The 23,672-nt window shown below is 38.9% G+C and overlaps 1 protein-coding gene across 5 annotated transcripts in view; it reads right to left on the bottom strand.

Annotated features, from left to right (window-relative positions):
* Nucleotides 1–1,668: 1,668 nt before the first annotated feature.
* The window catches only part of ACVR1 (activin A receptor type 1), a 128,930-nt gene continuing 106,926 nt past the window's right edge, over nt 1,669–23,672 (bottom strand). For 4 of the 5 annotated variants that reach the window (XM_023516796.1, XM_003795961.3, XM_023516795.1 and 1 more), the window contains 3 exons: nt 21,878–22,075; nt 3,662–3,792; nt 1,669–2,886 (listed from right to left, as the gene is read on the bottom strand). In XM_023516796.1, coding sequence (XP_023372564.1) covers nt 2,752–2,886; nt 3,662–3,792; nt 21,878–22,075 — 464 coding nt within the window. In that variant the 3' untranslated portion in view covers nt 1,669–2,751. Of the gene's footprint in view, nt 2,887–3,661; nt 3,793–4,240; nt 4,819–21,877; nt 22,076–23,672 lie in introns of those variants that run through there. The other variant, XM_023516798.1, reaches the window with a different exon arrangement.

Raw genomic sequence — 23,672 nt, forward strand, 5'->3', positions numbered from 1 at the left:
AATACTAAGTACCGTGCGGAAGATGTAGAATGGGTGGAACTCCCACATACGGCTGATGGGAACACACACTCAACAGCACTTTTTGGAAAATGGTTTGGTAATGTCACTTAAAACTGCACACCACCATACCCAGTCACCAGAGACTCCACTCCTGCACGCTCACATCCTGTATGATTCCCCTTCCAAAGTGTTCAACCCTAAGTGAGTATAACCTGTGCTCTCAGCAGTCAGGAGGGTAGTTAGTTACTTTGGGGGTTGGGAGTGACCTGGGAGGAAGGACACGTCTAGCACATTCTGCTTCTTGATGTGGGTGCTGTTTTCATAAGTGTATCCAATTTATAAAAAATTATCAAAATTCATCAGGCTGACATTCTCAGGTATATGTATACTTTTATGTAAGTACGTTGTACTTTAATAAAAGGTAAATGTGACTCCATTCCACTTCTGGGTATATACCCAAAATAATTGAGAGCAAGAAGCAGAAGAGACATTTGAACACTCAAGCTCATGGCAGCATTGTTCACAAAAGCCAAAAGGTGGAAGCAACTCAAGTTTCATCGATGGATGGATGGCATATCGTTCATCCTGAAAAAGGAAGGCGATTCAGAAACCTGCTAGGAGACATTCTGCTAAGGGAAATAAGCCAGTCTCAAAACAGGACAAATTCCGTGTGACTCCATTCACATGAGGTACTGACCGCAGTCAGTCTCATAAAGACGGAGAGTAGAAAGAGGAAACGGGGAGCTGCTTAGTAGATAAAGTTTCAGTTTTACAAGACGGTGAGAGTTCTGTGGATAGATGACAACAAGGGACGAACAGTGTCAACGTACTTAATACTGCCGACCTGTACACATAAAAATTAAGGTAGCATATTTTACGCTAGGTGTAACAAAAATTAACAATTTAATTTTTAATTAAAAATAGTTAAATGTGACTCTAGGATTCACCCTCCAAGTACACGCACTTATTTATTTATTTATTTATTTTGAGACAGAGTCTCACTGTGGCGCCCTTGGTGGAATGCCGTGGCATCACAGTAGCTGGGACTGCAGGCGCCCACCACAACACCTGGCCACTTTTTGTTGCAGCTGTCATTGTTGTTTAGCAGGCCTAGGCTAGGGTCGAACCCACCAGCCTTGGTGTATGTGGCTGGGGCCGTAACCACTGTGCTACACCGAGCCAACCTAATGAACTTATTAACTTACCTCAGGAGGATATGCCAAAACTTTCACTCCTCTTATTGGGCTACTATGAACCCTACCTTTTTAATTCAGTTGTATAAAAAGAGAAAAACTATCGTCCAAGCAGCAAGATGGGATGCTTTACGCTCATATAATTCATTATACCAAACAATGTCGGGATAGACTTTGTCCCACGTACACTTAACCTCCTCTCCCGCAGTGATAAAAGTGGGTCAAGAGAGATCTGTGACCCTCACTTTAAAGTTGAGGAAACTGAGAAAAAATAAAATCACAGCCAGAAGAAAAAACCTCAAGTTTCCTGATATCAAATTTAAGCTGTAAGACATCCTCATAGTACCCTCCAGTTCATTACTAGACTTTAAAAGTGAATTCGATTTACAAATTAGGTTTGTGCTTTTATTGCTCCCATAAGAAAATGCTTACTATTATATAGATCTTTTTTAGACAATGAAAAACAATTTCATTGTTTGACTTGAAAACAGTTTATTTAATTTATACAAATAACTACTAAATACAAAAAGTAGATTAAAACAAAATAGTTATTTTTTTTTTCTGGCAGAGTTTAAATGCACATAATGGATAATTCTGAAGAAAATGCATTTTCCCCACAGCGTTCAGGACTAAAATTCTACTGAAATCTTTGCTTCTAAATCAGTAATATATTCGGTGGTGTCACATGGGTAATGGCTAAATACGTTCTGCATATGAACTGAAAAAAAGTTACAGTCTACACACATACAAATGTGAAGCGCTTAAAATGTGAATTTAACTGATAATAAAAGAAAATGTCCATTTCAGAGTATAGTGTTAAAAACATTTCGGTAATAAAATCATAAGACCACATAAAAATAAGCTTTAACGTATGCACGGAGCAGTTTTGTAAAAACTGCTAAGTGCACAAGTAATAAATAATTTGCAAAGTTGTGTATAAACAATTCCTAATGTTCGGCATCATTGTAAACATCAGCACATGTGTAAAATGCAGCAAAGTCTGACATTACATTTTGTTTTGCCAAATTGAATTCCTATTATTCAAAGACAGACCAGTGGAGTACGCAACCAACATTTTGGCAAGTTGGGTTTTTAAAATTAAGAGTAACAGTGCAAGTAAGGAATGCAAAGAATTCCTAGTGCAATAAAGAAGAGAAGCACAGGCAATATTGCTGATTAAAAATTCGCCACCTCCTTGAGTTTCCCGTGGGGAGTGTCTAGGAGACTTGTGAAAGATATGCAAAGCCACTGTCTTAATGCCCAGATCTCTTTTAGGATTCTCTGTGTTCCTCCAGTTCCCTACCTTTGCAACAGTGTCTGTCCAACATTAGTCTCTGCAGTGTGAACAGTTCGTGAAATGCCCAGTTCACAGTCATTGAGAGAGGTTAGGGTGGTTTTCGTGTCTCCCCAACACATGGCTGGGTAAGATGTCTGCCGTATTGATGCAGCCACTGGGGGAAGGAGACAGATGGATTCTGTTCTGACAAACAGGCCAGCATTAGGTCCCAGCTGGACAACAACAACGACGTCAATCTTCCTTCCGGACACCAGGAAAATGTCAACAGTCAGTTTTCAATTTGTCTAGGGAATTATCAATTTTGGTCAAAGTCTTTTTGATGCGCAGAGCTGTGAGTCTTGCCGATGGGTTCTGATACCAGCATTCTTTCATGAGCTTGGCCAGAGAGGTTAATGTCTGAAGAGAGAAAGAAAGAAGGACACAATGACACAGGGACTTTTCAGTAGCCCTGCAAGCCAGGCTGATGTCTTCAACTGTTTTGAAGAACTCTGCAGGTCTTTTGAAGTTAAAGTGATGTTACTGTCATCTCCTCTGAACAAATTATCAAGGCCTTAACTACTGATAAAGAAGCCACTCTCTAGAGTTTCATGATCACTACCCTTTGGACTTCTGATATAACCAACTTACTTTATCAGATAAATTACATAGGCCAGGTTGAACCCCTTGATGATTTTATAGGTGTTAAAAGCAGTAATACAAACCTAGAGATAACACTAAAATTTCCAAACAGGGTCATTTCTCTGTGTCTCAGACCTGACTTGTGAGTAGCAACACAGAATTTTCAGCAGTCAGGAGCTCTGTTTGGGAATTCAGACATGCAGAGGTTGAAAGGAGATTAAAAGCATCACTCAAACTCTCTCACTTTAAATATGACACTGCAGGTCTAGGGCCAGGAGCAGTCGTAATGAGTCTCCCATTTCCTGGAGCCGGTCCATCATAGAAATCTTTGTGAACGCTGTCACTCATTAGCAAGATCTATCGGATATGGCTGCTGCAAGAACTTTTCTGAACCTACTCAAGTATGTCTAAGACCTTTCTATGTAAAACAGGGAGAGAAAACAACAAGATATGCAAGGCAGCTCACTTGGATGCCATGCCAGTGAAAACGCAAGGCCAAACAAGTAGGGAACAAGCAGGGATTGCTCTAAAACCAAGGAGCTAGCCCTCTTACCGGATCTGAGAACCATCTGTTGGGTATGTTTGGCCTCTGCTGATCCACACAGACTACTTTCCTCATGTCTTCAAAACTTGGGTCATTGGGAACCACATCGTAGAATGGTGGCTTGTAATCCTCCACTATACCTGCACATAGGACAAGAATTGTGTCGGGTCAGCAAGAGAACAGAGGTGCCTCTGAGGTTTTACTGATTGAGTGTCACACGGACGAATGTGACAGGACAAGTACCCATCACCTTCCTCATGCCTCATGGCAGTTCTGGAAGCCACAGGTAGGTCCTAACATAAGTGGAGAACAAGGCAGTAAAAATAGACTCAGCTGGTAATCAGAAGAAGAATAATTATTAGAAGAAAATGTGAAAACTTCTCAGGCAACCATATTTACTAACAAAATGTTCCGATAGTTGTATGAGTAGCTCTGTCATGCCCAACTGGGGTACTGGAGACCTAGGATAAACATTCCTTTGCGGGTTTAAGAAGATACAAAACACCTAAGAAAGTTCATGAATCCGGTGTTTTCAAACCATAAATACAAAAAGTCACCCACAAATTAGTGTTAGAGGCAAATTAATGAATCAGGACTATCATCAAAATTCCTGATTCTGTAATGAAATGATATTGTCAAAAACGTCATTGTCACAAAAGAATCCTTCCCATTAAGAGGAATACAAAGAATGGAACGCGATTTCCTCATTCACTCACCGTCTGTGATGTATACTGAGTACCCTCCGTCAGACACAGCTATCTGGTTGAGAACTCTACTATTTACTCTCAGATGGTTGGCACAAAATAAAAGGTAGAGGGGGTAGCCGCTTGGGAAGGCAAAAGAACAGTAAAGATGGACAAATGGTTCCCTTACCCCAGGGCAAATATAAAAGTGGCTAATTTCAGCTTCTGTCCCTGCATGATTTCTAAAAGCTTGGAAACCATTTTTTCCCCCAGAAAACACATATCAATTCCTTATTTAAGTCAAAAAACATTAAAACTTCATCATTTGGGATTAGATAATTGATACTTCCCCTTGTAGAGATAAAACCAAAATAGCTATGATTTCCTTTCCCTCTTCAAAGGCTTTACCAACGAGGACAGTAGAGAACTTGCTTCATCATCCTCTGTCTTTCCTCCGTGTAATGTTTTTCTATTCCTAAATACCTAAGAGGTTGTTGGGGGAGACAGAAGGATGTGAGAAAAATGATCATTTAGGTTTTTCTAGTGCCCAGAAGCCACCTGAAAAGCTTCAATCCCCTTTTCTTTTGTCATAAAAATTACTTGCCAGTGAGAAACCATTCCCGCAAATCCCATATAAATACAAACCATTTATGCAAAGATTAGATATGATAAGGAGCATCTGTTCAAGAAATACTACAGATTTTTTTAAAACTTTATAAATTTAACTAAATAAGAGTTTATTTTAAAAATGGAAAGTGGTCTATATTTTAAAAAAATCTAGTTAACATTCTTTCTTAATCCTAAATAACTTATCTACATTGTGTAACTGTATTTGTAACGTGTAGCAGGCAGTGGATTAAAAGCTTTCCTGGCAAATCATGAACCCTTCATATTGGGCATCAACGGCTGCTTTCAGAAGACTTGGGATGCCTTATCACAGAGGCCTTACCTACTTCTGAAAAGATCCCAGGAACCACTCAAACAAAAATATTTTAGTTCTTTTCAAAACTAAGAAACAACACCTAGCCCCAGATCCGTGGCTCACACCTGTAATCCTAGCACTCTCAGCGGAAGAAGTGGGTCGACTGCCTGAGCTCCCAAGTTCAAGACCAGCCTGAGGCAGAGCAAGACTCCCATTTTATCTAAAAGTAGCTGGGCATTGTGGCAGGTCCCTATAGTCCCAGCTACTTGGGAGGCTGAGGCAGGAGGACTGCTTGAGCCCATGTGGTTGAGGTTGCTGTGAGCTGTCATACTAAGGCACTCTACCAAAGATGACAAAGTAAGACTCTGACTCCAAAAAAAAAGAAAGAAAAGAAAAGAAACAACACCTAAAACATAACCAAACATGGACCCAGAGAGGTAACTTATATCCTTTCGAAGCCCAAATAAATTTATAGAAAACAGTAAGGGGTGTGCCCTTCATTGTCTCCCAATTTTTCTGAGAGAGAACACATTTAATAGGGTGGCTTAAATGTTAAAAAAAAAAAAAAAACAAGCATAATAGCTAGCTATTTGGGGTAAGATGCCTGTTGAGCTTGAGAAGGGTCATATGAATTTGACCAGTTTTCTATAGGTGCAAAAGAAAATAAAGCATGGCTGCATTTTTAAAATGCAGGATCTAGTGATCTCCAACAATGAATTTCATTATATGAACTGAAGTTTTCTCTTGTTTCTATTTCCTGTATTTTAATCTTCTTAAATGCCCCCTTGTTTTAACAAAACGAGTTAAGTGTTAAAAGACCATTGAACTGATTATGCCTGGAGTTTAGTCAAACCTTTATTCAACTATTGGCCAGTTATTGACTGTTTCCATCTTACACTGGCCCTGCTTCTCCAGCATAACTAAAGTTGGGGCTAAACTCTAGCAGTCACCTGAATATCCTCTGACCAAGGAAAGCATCATTTCAATCAATTGAAAGTACACCATGTATCTACTATGTACAAAATGCATATTAAATGTCAAGGGTGATGGAAGCATAAGACATGCTCTTGTTTTTCAAAGAAATCAAAAGCAAGTGGAGGAGCAAAAGAAGGTCCTTCTCTTTTTTCCTTAGACAATGGCATCTTGTCAACAAGAACCTCACAATTTATATTAGAAAGGCAAATGTAGATTAGAAATTTCCATTCTGTTTTCACTTGTTAGCTCTCAAGTGAACTAGCTGACTCCATAACCATTTTGATTCCTTCACCTGTGTGTGCCTGAGATTGTGTTGGGCAGAAAGATACACAAGAAAAAAAGATGTGGTGCTGGTGACATGAAGCAGAATAATGGGATGGGTGGATAAAAAAATTAATAAATAAATAACAGGCTAGTGTTAGAAGCAGCAGGAAAAGAGGATGGGTGGGCCAGTGGTACTTAGCGGGACTCAGAAGGAGCTGCTGTGCAGCTTACTGAGTCCCTTGGATAAACAATGAGTGCCATGGAAGCACAAACAAGCTTTCAAACAGAAAGGGAGGAATTCACAAGGCAGAAGACAGGACAGGGAAGAGGAAGTACCAAGGAGACAGCGCAGTCCGGGCAGAGGAAGGGCTGAGGCCAAGACAAGAACTTACAAAGAATCCTCAGGTGGTGGAGAGACAGAAAGAAGTTCCTCGCAGCCCACGTGGGGCACACACGGTGGTGGGAGTGGGAGGAGAAGCAAGGGTGGGTGGGAGATGAGGCCAGCCTGTCAGGACACAAGTGTTGTCAAGGTGGGAGGCGACTGACTTACAATTGTGCCTTATTTCTGCCAGAAATTGACAAACAGTCAGGGTAGCCAGGCAAAAAAAGTGAACTTCGAGTCCTTTAAAGGCAGCACCCAACCAGCAGCTAGCTGCCAAATCATGAGCCAGCAAAGAGGACAGCATGAATTCAGGAAAGTCACTAAAAATACACAGCACTTCGAGTGCCAAATGAGTGGTACGAACAACAAATGATACAGGAATGCAGGGGAAGAGAGGAACTCTTAAATAGTGGTCAAGGAAGGAACAGACTGAGCCAGGCCTTGCCTTCATGGAAGGCGGCTGGTGTGACTCAAAGGGGCCACAAGAAAGGAATCAGAAACATTATTCATAACCTACTCCCCCACAACTTTTTGGCATGTGCATCTGATTTATACGATTGTTTTTTTCCTGGGCATATGTCTAAATGAACGTTTTTTTCTTCTGCAGGGCAAGCCTGTCTTCGCCAAGCGATATCCCTACCATTAATGTGTAAACCCCATAGCTGCCAGGCCTTGGTTTTTTCCACCACCTTTGAAGTACACATCACAAAGCTGACATGCAGAGCAATAAAAATGCCCTAGAAAGTGCTTCAAAAAGCAAGTCTTCATAAAATGCAGGTGTCCAAAATCAGTCCTTCCTACAGAGCTTGCCCACCAAGCACTTGGACCAGACACCCTCTTTTCCTCCTTTGACGGCTGCTCGTGGGACCTGCAGGTCCATCTGCTCAGTCCTCCCCTGCCAACCCTCCACCACCTCCCTCTGTGTCCAGCAAGATCTTTTGGAAAACTGAGGTAAGAGCTGATGTGCCCCTGCTCTGCGTGCACCCCTCAGTGCTGTCCATGGAGCGAGCTCCTTCTCCACCGAAGTCCAGGCCCACCACTGTCCTTACATACCTGGCCATCATGACACCTCAATTACCTGCAGTCCCATCAGCAGGCTATCTTAATGAATTCCTTCAGCTCTCCTTTCTGGCTGGCACAGCACTCTTCATCCACTGTCTGATTTTATTTCTCATTCCTAAATGCACCTCACATCCCCCCAACCTGGTCCAACTGAGCTCCTATTCAAATCACTTATGATTTAGCTTATGCTTCCTGTCCACTGAGAACACTCCCTCCATCCCTGGTTCCACAGCATGGGGCCCTTGACAAAGGCTCTGTGCCCACCCTACACTCAGCCACCTCACTGTGTACCTCAACCTAGTGGCTTGATCTAGTGATTTATAATTTGACTGTTCGGTGAAAATGTGAACATCTTTAAATTGGATCATTTGGGGTTTTTTCTTTTTTTTTTTTTTTTGGTCAACTTCTTCCCCAGAGCCTAACACAATACCCAGAATATTACAGACACTAAATACACATTGACTGATATTAGTCAAGTGAATGCTGTTTATATATAAATGTCTACAATCCTTTAACCAAAACTGTTGAGGTTAGATGTGTTTGCAGAATTTCATAAAGGTAATAGGAGGCATACCCTGTATGTTCTGGGAGTTTGAGGAGGAGCCTGGAGCAAATACACTTCTTCAGCAAAATACATGAATAGTCACACTACATGGAATAAATATGGGCTATAAAAAGATTGATGTCCACTTGATTATCACACGAGTTCCAGTCTGATGTTCTGACAAATAAGTTATGTAAAAGCTTTTGAGTTTAAAGGTTTGGGGACTTCTCAGCCGCAGATAAGTTAACTGTGGACCCCTGCTATACTTTGAATAATCCAAAGGTGAGGTGAAGGGGCACTGATAGGATGTGCCCAGCATCAATGTAGATCACAACTTTCTCTTTCTTGAGAAGAAAATGAGGACCACACTGGTAAAAGTACTTGTTCAAGTTCACAGCTAATGAAGGACATAGGTAAACTAGAATCCAATTCTGTTTCTATTCTAGTTTTCTCCCCAACAAGCCAACCAGGGGATAATGACATGCACCACTCTTCACATGACTCCCTGCCACAGCTTCTTGTTACTTGCCTCTCCTGGTTACATCTGACATCCAGGGTAAGGGCAGAGTCCCTGGCATCTGTTTGCATACAGAGAGCGACTGTTAACAGTTAACTCCTACACAAATACTGAAATCCTTCATAGATAAGGACATTAGAAGTAAAACCATTTTAGAGAGGAAAAAAAAACAGAATGGTGCATATTCAGCTTCTGAAAGGACTAGAAGTTAACACAGTGTTTCCCTCAGGGGTGGCACAGTGAGAAAATCAGATGTGGTTCATAGACACATCATGGAATCTTAATTTCACATTGATTTTCATAGTTACCTTCCATTGTATGCCATGTGATACTGGTTTTCCATTTCCAGCAGTGATATTAATTCAAGACAAAATTAAGTTTGAAAAGAATTAACCAGTTTGAAGGAAAAGAGTATACGAATAATGGTACAGGTAGCATTTGGATATGGGAAAAATTGTGAGGGTATTATGCCCATGAATGAGACAGGCATTCTTCCTGGTGAGATGAGATTCAGAAAGGTATGTGCAGTATGTATACGTTGTGTTAATTCACCTCACAAGAGGACTTAAAAATATTTCTCACACCATGGCACACATAGAAAATGACTTGCAGATAAACAAGGCTGGCTGCTCATGGCAGAGAGGATGATAGCCCAGAGTTTTGGCTCCCTGGCCCTGCCTCCCTGCCAGACGGGGTTAAGAGAATCAATACCTCAGGCATTCCTGATAGCTGTGGCAGCTCTCCATTCTGAAAGCAGGAGTTGGAAGGATAGTCTGCCCCCTGCTAGGTCAAGTCTATGCTGTGACAGCTGTGTCTCCCCCCACAGATCCCCTGCCATTCACTGGCATATGGAACCGTGTACACCCAAAGTGAAAACAAACTGTATTCTTGAGAATCTATGCTAACATTATAAAGTTATTTTCTATTACTAAAATTCTCATTGATGTAACATAGCACAAGTAAACAGTTCATAGATAAATGTGTAACTACTGTTTTGTTGATACGTATATTACTGTTAAGTTTTCAGAGGAGAGGGCAAAAAGCCTACGAGAGGGGCATGGCCATTCTCTGAGTTAAACTATCAATAAGATGCCTGTCAGCCTGCACACAACCAAATCCCAGAAAGAGAGAAGCAGCGCGCGAGTCCCAAAGGTGGTGGCTGTGAGGGAAGGCCGCTGAGAAAGTGATTGCATTCCCTGAGGGATGGGGCTGTTCTAAGGTGTAAGACACTATGGTCCTGGTGGAGGACTGCTCTTAGAGGGATGTCGAGGCAGAGAGGGACTACTCATCAGTAAGCAGCTGCCAGGAAAGTCCCGTGGGCTTCTGGGTATTTTGTCATGAAGTCAGTTGACTACCCTCCTTCTATTCTAGATCTCTCAATCAGTGACACAAAATTCTAGGAAATCACGGTGGAAAAATTCTTCCCTCTTACCCAACCTCTGTATTCCTGCCCAGGCCTGCAAGTCAACTTACCTAAAGGCTAAAACAAACAAACTAATGAAATTGTTTCAATGAATACAAAAAATTTTCCCTAATATGACTCATTCTTTTACTCAAACCATCATGTACACTAAAGTAATGAATTAAAATCATGAGACATGTTGGGTATTAATTTGTAGAAGAAAATAAAAGTTCTAGAAGTTGTCATGGTTGCTGTACACAAGCTCACTGTGCTCAGAAAGAGGAGCACATGTAGTTCCCTGGCTGCTTCAAGAATTAATTACAAGAGTTTTTTCCCCAAAGTACGAGGGCCATCAGGGCCAAGTGGTAGCATTGTAAGAGGCAGGACACAGCAGCTAAGACCTGCAAGCCCACAGGTGACCATCATTACCAGTTTACATTGGAAATGTAAAATTCCAATACAAATATAAAATGTAACATATTTTTATACTTGTGGACCACTTGAGGATCATATTGCTAGATGCTTTATATGCATGATTTCATTAAATTGCCGTAACTTTTTAAATGGAAATTATTATCATCACTGATGTAAGCGTCATCATGCTCTGATGACGTCAGAGCATGACATGAGAGCCTGGAATGTTACCAATTCCATCTCGATACTTCCATGGGCCCAGGACAGGCACCACACAGCTCCGGGGGGTGGTATTCACACAGGCTTCTTCTGTGTGCAGTGCTGTGGCCCTGGGAGAACCAGAGCAAGGGAAGACAGAAGCACATCACAGTAGGGTGTCTAACAAACAAACAGGTGTTTGGTCTTCTACAAGTGTCCGTCTACACAACCTGGGAACACCGCCTTTTCAAAAGTCCTAGTGTGTGTTTGGATGAGAACCTTGAAGTCAAACGTTCTAACCACAGAACTACTGTAGTAGAAATTCAGAGGTTGAGGTCCAGCCTGTGGTGTCTTACCAAGCGCTCTTGGTTGACCTGATGCATGCTCCAGTCTAACCATTGATCCACACAAACCCCTGCCTTGAGTTCATATAGAAAATTCACACAAGAAAGCTAAGAAAACCATTTTCTTTCCTACGAATTCCAAGTTCAGCATCAAATTAAACACCAAAAGTAAATTCTAAAAGATACCACTAAGAAATTTTCAGATATGAAAATGGACTTAACTCTCATTTCCTGTACAGAAACAGCATGAAGTGTATTACTAGTGGCAAATGAATGTAAAATTCCAATAAAAATATAAAATGTAACATATTTTTATGCTTATGGATCACTTGAGGATCATATTGCTTCAAGAGAACTATCTGGTCATCAATTTTTATAATGGACTCAGAAACCCAAAGGATACATAATTATAATGACCTTCTTAATATAAGATATTCAGATATTTAAATGAGGTACATTTTACATGCAGTAATTTCAAAAATATATATTCTTTTAATGACAGTTCCTAAAGCTGGTAAGAAAGTGAAACAGGTACATCACACCCTGGGGTAAGAGGGATGTTGTAAATTAGTACAGCTCTTATGGAAAGCAACTTGGCAATATGTGTCAAGCCATAAAAACATCCATACTCTTTGACCTATTAAGTCTACTTCTTTTCAGATTAAGAATCAATTCTCCAAATGAAAGTCCTAGGCACAAAAATGCTTCCTACAAGCCCCAGATGGAGAATACAGATGTCTGATAATATGGAAAGGGTAAAGTTACTAAAACATCATGTAACCATTTAAAATAAAATCAAAGGCTATTAAATGACATAGAAAAACACACACACAAATGAAAAAGAGGATACAGAATTGAACCTATTTTATAAATACTACAAAGTTTTAAAAATGGATGTATAGAGGAATAGAAAAATAAACATGGAAATTTGATGGCAAAAATTCTCTTATTTCTACTCATTTTTTTCTGTTTGGGGGTCCTAATAATTAAACATTAGTAAAATAGGTTTGCAGGCACCATTTAACACTTCAAGTTTAAGTTTAGATAAACTGATTTGTGGGTGGGTGTGTGTACATGTGTTCATAGGACAAGAGGGACTAAAGAGAAGGGGAAAATATCAAATTAGTCATTGTCAAAGGACAATAGTGGATTTAAAATGAGACATGAGATACCCTTATCTTCCTGCTAAAAATCAACACAGAACAGAAGTTCAACCCACAAAATTTTAGCAACGAGCTAACATTCTGAATGATGATGTAAGAGAGGGAGCAATAAATCAAAAAACAACCCAAACATTCTCCCTTCCTCTGCCCTCTGTGATTATTTTTTTTCTAAAATAAAGCTAAATACAGGAACCAGCAAACAAGCTACCATTTGTTGAGCTAAATTTTAAACTGATGACTCTTAACTTCAAACTGACTACTATTAATCACAGCTTAGCTTTAAAAGCCATTTGGGTAGATGCCTACGACAAAGAGAGTGGGTTTGCAACATGAGTTCTTACAAAGCCTGAATCCCAAGTTGCTGTTCAGTGGGCCTGCTTGGCTGTGGTCAGCCCACCCACAGCTGGAAATGCTGCATCCTGGCTATGGAATGCCAACTTCCTCTTCATCTGGAGCAATGCTTCCCTAACTTGCCTGTCAAGATAAACTAATCAGTTTTGATTAGATTGGTCGATTCAATGGTGCTCGAGAATGATTGGGGAGGGGCTGAGGAAATGAAGTCAATGTGCAATTGCAGGCAAAGTTCAGAACTTTATACATCAGCCAAACAGTCTCTCTGTTGCAAACAATTCTCGAGGGGCTTCAAGAGCACAAACTGCAAGCCACTAGCTCCCAACGATTGAGAAACAATTACCAAGAAAATGTTCATGACTCCATTAAAAAAAAAAAAAAAAAACTTTAAAAGAACTGTCAAGTTACAATCAATGCAGGTTTTATCTGAAATACTTGCTTTCACACCCTCAAAAGAATTTACTCAAACCAGACATGCTCTGCTGTTAGAAAAGAAGCTCCCATAAAAGCATACCAATTCTAATTACTGTACACTACTTTATTAAATTATCCTAATTCCACTTCCCTCACAAAATTTCCTAACCCCTGGCTATATTATTCACAAAAATCATGACTGTCCCACAAAACTTAATCCTTTGGATATGGAAGGTGGGATCCTGCACAGATGTTAGAAACTTCTTCACACATTATCTCTTTAAATACTTCAAATCCAAGATCCCAATGGGTCATAGGAGGGTAAAATGAAAAGCATCTTTTGGAAATGAACAATAATCTAAATATATGGCACTTTCTTCTGTTTTCCTGGAACAATTTCAGACACATGCTCTGTTAAATAAGATTTTTAGTTGTGAAGATATGAAGAGGTTCATCTAGTTGAGTCAAAGGATTCTGCTAAAAAAACCACTTTGTGGGTAGCTGGGGCATACCCAATTTGAAAGAGTATACTTAGTGCTTTCAGAATACAATGTACTTAAAGTAAAGTTCAACAATATATTTGTGGCTGACTTGAAACATGAAACACAAGAGTGAGAGTGCGTTGTAGGGAACACAGGTTAAAAGTGATTGATAAATGCTTCCTTCACTGCTAAGGCAACACCTTTTCATAAAACTACTTAAAAATGATCAACATAAACCACCTATACAGGGTTTCCTGGATTTAAATTTGACTCATTCAGAAGGTACAGCCTGCTTATTATAAAGAAAGTGACTTCTAAGTATACAAACAGGCTTTTGTCAATAATCCAAATTTAAGAAGTAAAAATAACTAAGATTGTAGAAATCACCCTTACATTTACTTGATTGCTTTCCTCAAGTTAAACCTACCTTTTGAGACAAGTAAAGAAGGAGGGAGGGTGGAAAGACTGGCAAAATACAAAGATGGAGGAAGACTGGAATGAAACATGGACCAGTCAGCCTGCTATTGTTAGGACCTGCAGGCATCAAGGGAGAGCCTGACAACGGGCCTGCTCCACCCATTACTGGTGCCTGCATGTGCCACTGGGAGCCTGAAGACAAGTTCTGCCCTGCCTGCCCTTCCCAGTACCACCCCCATCAGTGGCCATGTGCATCATCTGGGGACCTGAGGATTGACCTGCCCAGCCTGCTATAACTAGTACTCATGCACATGTTCTAGGAGCCTGTGAATAGGTCTGCTCTAGTTGTTGGTACCCAAATACATCATCCAGCAGCCTAGGGACTGACCTCCTCCATGTGCCAGTGCCAGGGCCTACCAGAAACCTGAAGATGGTCCTGCCCAGCCCAATGCCACAACTATGCTGGCACCCATCAGCACATATCACCTAGGAGCCTATGGACCAGCCAACCCATGCATGTCACCTAGAAGCCCAAGCGTAGGCCGACTGCCATCATTGATGTTGTGCCTGCCACCCAAGGCTCTGCTTGTCCAGACCCACAACCACCAGTGCCCATATATAATACCCAGAGGCCCAAGAACTGGCAAGACTGCCTGCTACTGACACCATTTGGAGCCTGAAGACCAGCCTAACCGGCATCCCTCTCCCCAGCAAAGTCTCCCCACAGCCTTCACCAACAATTGTGGCCTAAGCCATACACACAGCTGATGCTGACTATAGCTGAAAAAATCATACAGAGGCTATGCTAGTGAACCCATCTGAGAATCAAAGACAAAGCACTCTACTTACACAGCACTATAAATACACCTATAGAAAAAAGTCTTCCACTACAAAAGCCAATCCATAAACTTGAAAGAAATGATATTATATCAGATATGCAGATATCAATGTAAATACAGAAGAAACATGCAAAGGAAACATGGCACTTCCAAAGGAACACAGTGATTCCCCAGCAACAGATTCCAACAAAAGAGAAATCTATGAAATGGCAGAAAAAGAATTCAAGATAATGATACTAAAGAAGTTCGGTGAGATACAAAAGAACACAGAGTAAAAAAATACAAAGAAATAAGGAAAAACAGTTCAAGATCTAAATGAGAAATTCAGCAAAAGACAGACATCACAAAAAAGAATCAAACAGAAATCCTGGAATGGAAGAATTCAATGAATGAAATAAAAAACACAATTGAGAGATTCAACAATAGGCTAGATCAAGCAGAAGAAAGAATTTCTGAACTTAAAAACAGGTCTTTTAAAATAACCCAGTCAGATAAAAATAAGCAAAAAGAACAAAAAAGAATGAAGAAAGCCTGTGTGACATATGGGACACCATAAACCAACCAAATATTCAAATTTTGGGTTTTCCAGAAGGGGAAGAAATGGGCAAAGGCATAGAAAACTTATTTAACAAGATAAAAGCTGAAAACTTTCCAAGTCCTGCAAAAGATATAGACATTCAGATACAGGACGCTTAACGATCCCCAAATAGATTCAACCCAAACTAGCCTTCTCCAAAGCACAGTGTAGTGAAACTGTTAAAAGTCAAAGAGAAAGAGAGAACTCTAAAAACAGCGAGGGAAAATCATCAAGTTACCTCCATTAAACAGTGGATTTCAGAAGAAATCTTATAAACCAAGAGACAATGGGATGATATATTCACAATGCTAGAGGGAGGGGAAAAAAAATAAACCCTGCCAGTCAAAAATACTATACCCAGGGAAGCCATTCTTCATGAATAAAGGACAAATAGTCTTTCCCAGACAAGTAAAAACTGAGGGATTCATCACTATTAGACTGCCCCTATTAAAAAAATGCTTAAGGGAATCCTAAATCTGGAAGCAAAAAGATGATATCTACCATCATGGAAACATATGTTAGCATAAAATTCACTGTTAAAGCACACATAAATGAGAAAGAGAAAGGACTCAATGTTACCATTACAGAAAACCTCTATACTGCAAATGTAAGCAATAAGAGAAAAAGAAAGGACCAAAGGATATACAAAACAACCAGAAAATAATGAACAAAAACACAGGAATAGGTCCTCACCTACCAATAACAACTTTGAAAATAAATGAATTACATTTCCACTTAAAAGAAATAGAGTGGCTAAATGAATAAAAAACAAGGCACAACTATACACCACTTAGAAGAAACTCACTTCACCTGTAAAGACCCAGTAGCCTGAAAGTGAAAGTATGGAAAAACACATTCCATGCAAATGAAAAAAAAAAGTAAGCAGCAGCAGCTACACTAACATCAGATAAAACAGACTTTAAGTCAAACACTGTAAGAGGAGACAAAGAAAGTGATTATACAGTGGTCCCTCAGTATACACAGGAGTTGGTTTCAGAACCCACTGTGTATACCAAAATATGTGCATACTCAAGTCCCACAGTCAGCCCTGCAGACTGAAATGTATATGAAAAGTTGATGTTCCACATACACAGGTTTCACCTCCCATGAATGCTGTTTTTTCAGTCTGTTTGGTTGAAAAATATCCATACATAAATAGACCCACATAGATCAAATCCATGTTGCTCAAGGATCAACTGTATAATGATAAAGGCATCAGGTCAGCAAATGGGTATAGCAATTCTAAATGTACATATATGTGACCAATACCAGAACACCTCAGATATATAAAGCAAATATTATTTATGGGGAGAGAGAAATAAGAATCCATACAATAACTGTTGGGGATTTCAACACACCACTCTCAACATTGGAAAGGTCATCTAGAAAGAAAATCAACAAATACTAGATTTAAACCACACTTTACATCAAATGGACCAAACATTTACAGAACATTTTGTCCAACAGCTGCAGAATGCACATTTTTCTCATCAGCACATGGAATATTCTTGAGGACACACCATATGTTAGGCAACAAAAACAAGTCTCAATAAATTTTTAAAAAATCAGAATCTAATCAGGTATCTTCTCAAATCACAATGGAATAAAATGAGGTATTGATCACAAGGTGAATTCTGGAAACTTAAACAAGAAATTTAAAGAAGATGCTTCTAAACAACCATTGGGTCAATCAAGAAATTGAGAAAGAAACAAAAGAAAATGAAAACACAACATGCCAAAATCCGTGGGATTTGCAAAAGCAATGATAACATGGAAGTTGATAGCAAAAAATACATGCATTAAAAAAGAAGAAAGATTTCAAATAAACACTCTAATAATGCATCTCAAAGACTAGAATAGCAAGAAAAAACCAAACACCAAATTGGTAGAAGGAAAGAAATAAGATCAGAGCATAACCAAATGAAATAGAGACAAAATCATCATCATCATCAATGAAACAAAGAGTTGGTTTTGAAAAGATAAACAATAATCAATAAACTATTGGGTACACAAAGCAAGACAAAAAGAGAAAGACACAAGTAAATAAAATCAGAAACAAAGAAGACAACATTACAACTGATACCGCAGAAATATAAAGGATCCTCAAAAACTATTATGAACAATTACATGCTGACAAATTGGAAAATCTAGATGAAATAGATGAATTCCTGGCCACATGTAACCTATCAAGCTTGGACCAGAAAGAAACAAAAAACAGCTTGAAAAGAAAAATAATGAGTAATAAGACTGAATCATGAATAAAAAGTCTTCCAACAAAGAAAAGCCCAGGACAGGATGGCTTTACTGCTGAATTGTACCCAACTAATAAAGAAGAACTAGTATCAATTCTTCCTAACTCATTCTACAGGGCCAGCATTACCCAATACCAAACTAGACAAGGATATAGCAAAAAAAGAAAACTACAGGTTAATAGCTGTGATAAACACAGATGCAAATATCCTTACCCAAATACTAGCAAATCAAATCCAACAACATGTCAAAAAGATAATATACCAGGATCAGGTGAGATTTATCCCAGGGATGCAAAGACAGTTCAACATATGCAGAGTAATACATATGATACACCCACCAACAGAATGAAAGACAAAAAACATGATCATCTCAATATGTACAACAAATTAGGTACATAAGGAATATACTTCAACATAATGAAAGCCACATACTACAAACTCACAGTAAACATTAACCTGAATGGGGAAAAGCCAAAAACCTTTCTTCTAAGAATTGCAACAAGCCAAGGACGCCTACTTTCATAACTCTTATTCAACATGCTACCCCAAGTCCTAGCCAGAGCAATCTGGTAAGGGAAAGAAATAAAAGGCATCAAAATCAAAAAACAGGAAGCTGAATTGTTCCTTTTTGCAGATGACATAATCTTACATCTTGAAAGCCCCAAAAACTCTACTAAAAAACTCCTAGAACTGATTTAAAAAATTCAGTAGATTTGTGGGATACAAAATCAACATAAAAAAAATCAGTAGTATTTCCATGCACTAATACGAAACTAGCTGGAAAAGAAATCAAGAAAGCAATCACGTTTACAATAGCTACAAAAAATAATGATGATGATGATGATGGACAGTGCCTGTGGCTCAAGGATTAGGGCACTGGCCCCATATACTGGGGGTGGCAGGTTCAAGCCTGACCCCAGCCAACACTGCAAAAGAATAATAATAATAATAATAATAATAATGATACACCTAGAAATAAATTTAACCAAGGAGGTAAAAGACCCTCTACAAGTAAAATTAAAAAACACTGATGAAAGAAACTAAAGAGCATAAAAACAAATGGAAAGATAACCAATAGAATAATTATTAGAATTATTATTTTTAATGACTACACTACCCAAAGCAATCTACAGATTCAAAGCAATCCCTATCAAAATGCCAATAACATTCTTCATAGAAATAGAGAAAACAATCTTGAAATTTGTTTGAAACCATAAAAGACCCCAAACAGTCAAAACAACACTGAGTAAAAAGAATAAAGTTACGGGCATTACAATTCCATTGGTGTAAGTGTTGTTTTTTATACCAACACCATGCTGCTCTGGTTACTACAGTATAGCTTTATAATGGTTTGAATTCATATATTGTAATACCTGTAACAAAGAACAACCCAAGAAATAAATTGATGTAATTACCACCAAATGATTTTTAACAAAGGGATATCCTCTACAATAACTAAGAAATTCGGGGGAAACTGGAAATCCATATGCAGAAGAAAGAAACACCCCTACTTCTTATCACATATAAAAAATCAACTCAAAATGTATTAAAGACTTAAACATAGGAGCCGAAAGAATCAACCATAGAAGAAAACCAAGGGTAAATACTCCATGACATTGGTCTAGACAAAGATCTATGGCTAAGACCTCTAAAGGACAAACAACAAAAACAAAAATAGACAAATGGGACTATATTACACTAAAAAACTTCTTCTATAAACAGTGAAGAGACAATCTTTAGGATGGAGAAAAGATAAAATTATTTATCTGACAAGTGACTAACATCCAGAACATATAAGGAACTCAAACAACTCAAGAGCAAAAAACCTCAGTCTCATTAAAAAGTAGGCAAAGGATCTGAACAAATATTTCTCAAAGACACACAAATGGTTAACAAGTATATATGGAAAAAGTTCTGAACATCACTAAACAGCAGGGAAATGCAAACCACAATGAGCTATCATCTCATCCCAATTAGAATGACTACTATCAAAAAGACAAAAAACGATAAATGCTGGCAAGGGTATGAAGAAAAGGGAAGTCTTATACACTGCTGGTGGGAATATAAATTAATATAGCCATACTGGAAAACAGTATGGAAATCTCAAAAAACTAAAACTAGAGCTAACATATAATCCACCAAGCCTACCGCTAGATATTTATCCAAAGGAAAGGAAATCCATACATCAAAGGGAGACCTGCACCCCCCATGGTTATTGCAGCTCTACTCACGATAACCAAGATACAGAACCAACTTAACTGATAGCCAACAGATGAATGGATAAAGAAAATGTGGCATGTAAACACAATGGAATATTACTCGGTCATAAAAAAGAACAAAAATCCTCAGGTGTAGCAGTGTGGATGAAACTGGATCACTGTGTTAAATAAAACAAGCCAGTCATGGAAAGACAAGTATCAATCGTTCTCACTCATATGAGAGAGCTAAAATAATTGATCTCATGGAGGTCCAGAGACGAATGATGGTTACCAAAGGTTGGGAAGAGTGACAGGGGATGAAGAGAGGTCAGTTAATGGATACAAACATATAGTTAGAAGGAATAAGCTCTAGTGTTTGATAGCACAGAAGGGTGGATATATTAATAGTTAACAATATACTGTATATTTCACAATAGCCGAAAGATTTGAAACGTTCCCTACACAAAGAAATGATAAACGTTTGAGGTGATGGATATCTAAATACCCTGATTAGATCACTACACATTGCATACATGTATCAAAATACCACACGTACCCCCTAAATATATGCAATATAGTAGTTACATAAATAAAAAATATGGATCCCCATCTCAGGGTAGGCAAGGGACTTGAATAGAAATTTCTCTAAAGAAGATATGTGCATGGCCTACAGATATATGAACAAATGCTCTCCATCCTTAATCATCAGAGAAATGCAAATCAAAACTACTTTGAGGTATCACCTAACCCCAGTAAGATTAGCCCATATCACAAAATCCCAAAACCAGAGATGTTGGCGTGGATGTGGAGAAAAGGGAACACTTCTACACTGCCTGTTGGAATGCAAATTAATTCGTTCCTTTTGGAAAGACATCTGGAGAACACTTAGAGAACTAAAAATAGACCTGCCATTTGATACTGCGATTCCTCTATTAGGTACATATCCAGAAGACCAAAAATCACACTACAACAAAGATATTTGTATCAGAATGTTTCTTGCAGCCCAATTCATAATTGCTAGGTCATGGAAGAAGCCCAAGGGCCCATCGACCCACAAATGGATCAATAAATTGTGGTATATGTTAACCATGGAATATTATGCAGCCATAAAGAAAGATGGAGACTTTACCTCCTTCATGTTTATATGGATGGAATTAGAAAATGTTTTTCTTAGCAAAGTATCTCAAGAATGGAAGAAAAAGTATCCAATGTATACACAGCTGTATTTTGAAACTAATTCATAGCTTTCATAGGAATGTTATAACCTAATTATAGCCTTAGAATATGGGAATGGGGGTGGGAGAGGAGAGGTGAGGGGGGTGTATGGGGGAGGGAGGGTGATTGGTGGGGTCACCTCTATGGTTTATCTTACAAAGGTACGAGTGAATCTTTCTAAAAGCAGAGTATGAATGTCTTGACTTAACTAAGAAAATGACATGAAGGCTGTGTTAACCAGTTTGATGAGAGAGTATTTCAAAATGTATATGAAAACAGCACACTGCACCCCAGGATTGCATTAATGTACACCATTATGCTATAAGAAAAAATAAAGGAAATTTGAATGGGAAAAAAAATATGGATCAACCTTCTGAAAAAACAAGGAATGGCTAGTCTCTTCCAAAAATATCATTTTTTTGGCATCATTTGCAATAGTGTATTTCAAACTCAAAAGCCATTATATTCATGCACCATTATTTCAAATATAAATGTCTATAACTTGATTCAAGAAACAATGTAGGCTTCAATACCCTCCTTTGCCCTTTTAAAGGTATCGGGATTAAGAGAACTTGGACAAAGACAATATTATGTTAGATCAGATACCTACCATTGCTCACCATCCGCCGGGCCACTTCCCACAATACAAGTCCAAAGGCCCAAATATCGACCCTCTTGTAAGAATCAAAACAATCCACCTGGATAGTTTCATCTAGAACTTCTGGGGCCATGTAGCGCTTGGTGCCCACGCGGGGGTTGTTCCCCACGTCAAGTTGATTGGTGCTCTGGGAGTGCATGACTGCCAGGCCTAGAAGGAAGATGACAATGCAAATCAGCTCGTTCCCTTTCTCATAAGAGGTCACTGAAGGACTTTAAAACAGCCCCAATCAAACGCGCCCTCTTGTGGTGCCCATGGTCACTGCTGCACTACACCATAATAATCCATGGAACATCCTTTGTGGTGATGCCCACAGTGAGAGCAGAGAGAGGGACTAATACCAGAAACATTCTGAGGCTATTAAGTTAACAGACAAATACAGGCAAGATTTACTTAAGAATGAAATTATTTACTGATGCATATGCAAACCAACTGAAAATGACTAGCGTAACACTCAACAAAATGAAGAGTGAGCAGGGCCTGTAAATCTTCGCAATCCTAAGATCCCTCAGGGATCTCGTAAGCCATCTATAGAGAATGCTTCTTCTTTCACTCCATGGCTTTGACAGTGTGGGACAATGACTCCACACAATGTCAGGGAGTTAACACATATTATCTCCTTCTTAACAATCAATAAAATAATGGCAACTGCATTCAGCTAAAGCAGCCAGGTTCTTCCCCCTATTTTTATCACCAACCCCAAGATTTCAATTCTGTGGACACTATGAATGTTTCCCAGTCATATACAGCAGTCCCCCCCTTATCCACAGTTTCAGTTACCCACGGTCAACTGCAGTCCAAAAATAGGTGAGTACAGTATAAGATATTTTGAGGGAGAGAGACAGAGGAAAGAACATGCATGCACAAGCCCATTCACGTAACTTCTATTGCAGCAGCATGTTACTGTTATAATGATCCTATCTTATTGTTAGTTATTGTTGTTAATCTCTTACTGTGCCTACTTTAGAAATTAAACTTTATCATAATTATGTATGTACAGGAAAAAATATATTATATATGTATTTTTAATATATGTATTTTTATATATGCATATAATATATAAATATATGTATATATATCTTTAGAATCCAATTCTATCTACACTTTCAAGCAAGAAGGACTACTGTATGCCCCTCCACCACTTCCAGAACCAAGGAATATTAAAACATCAGAATATTAAAAGGTAAAATTTAAATAGACCTGGAGATATTCTCTGGTAGCATTAAAATATGTCCAAAAGTTCTTCAAAAGGTGAATGAAGCATAATTCCTTATCTTTTCAGTGTATGCTGGACTATTGAATAGAGTATGGCAAAAGTGGCGGTGTGTGTCTTCACAACTGGTACGTAAGGGACATTATAAAGTCATAAAAGGCTTTCTATCTATTCTCTCCTGGTTTACTCGCCATGTTATGAAGACACACAAGTGGCCCTATGGCAAGGTCTACTTGGCAAGGAACTGAGGCCTGCTGCCAATAGCCACATGAGTGTACCATCATGGCAATGGATCCTCCACCCCCAGTCAAGCCTTCAGATAACTGCACTGACCAACAGCTGGATTTTATGTATCCCTGAGATCATGCTAAGACTCCTAACCCTCAAGGGACTATAGGAGATAATATATCTGAGTTGTCTTAAACTGCTAAATTTGACAAATAATTTGTTTTCTAACAATAGATAATTATAACACTAAAGAGACAAAAACAACCAAATGTAGCGTGTGAGCCCTGACTAAATTCTTGTTTGAAA

The sequence above is a fragment of the Otolemur garnettii genome, unplaced genomic scaffold (genome assembly GCF_000181295.1).
Source record: "Otolemur garnettii isolate 467f Iridium unplaced genomic scaffold, OtoGar3 scaffold00098, whole genome shotgun sequence".
In the NCBI taxonomy this organism is placed as follows: Eukaryota; Metazoa; Chordata; class Mammalia; order Primates; family Galagidae; genus Otolemur; species Otolemur garnettii.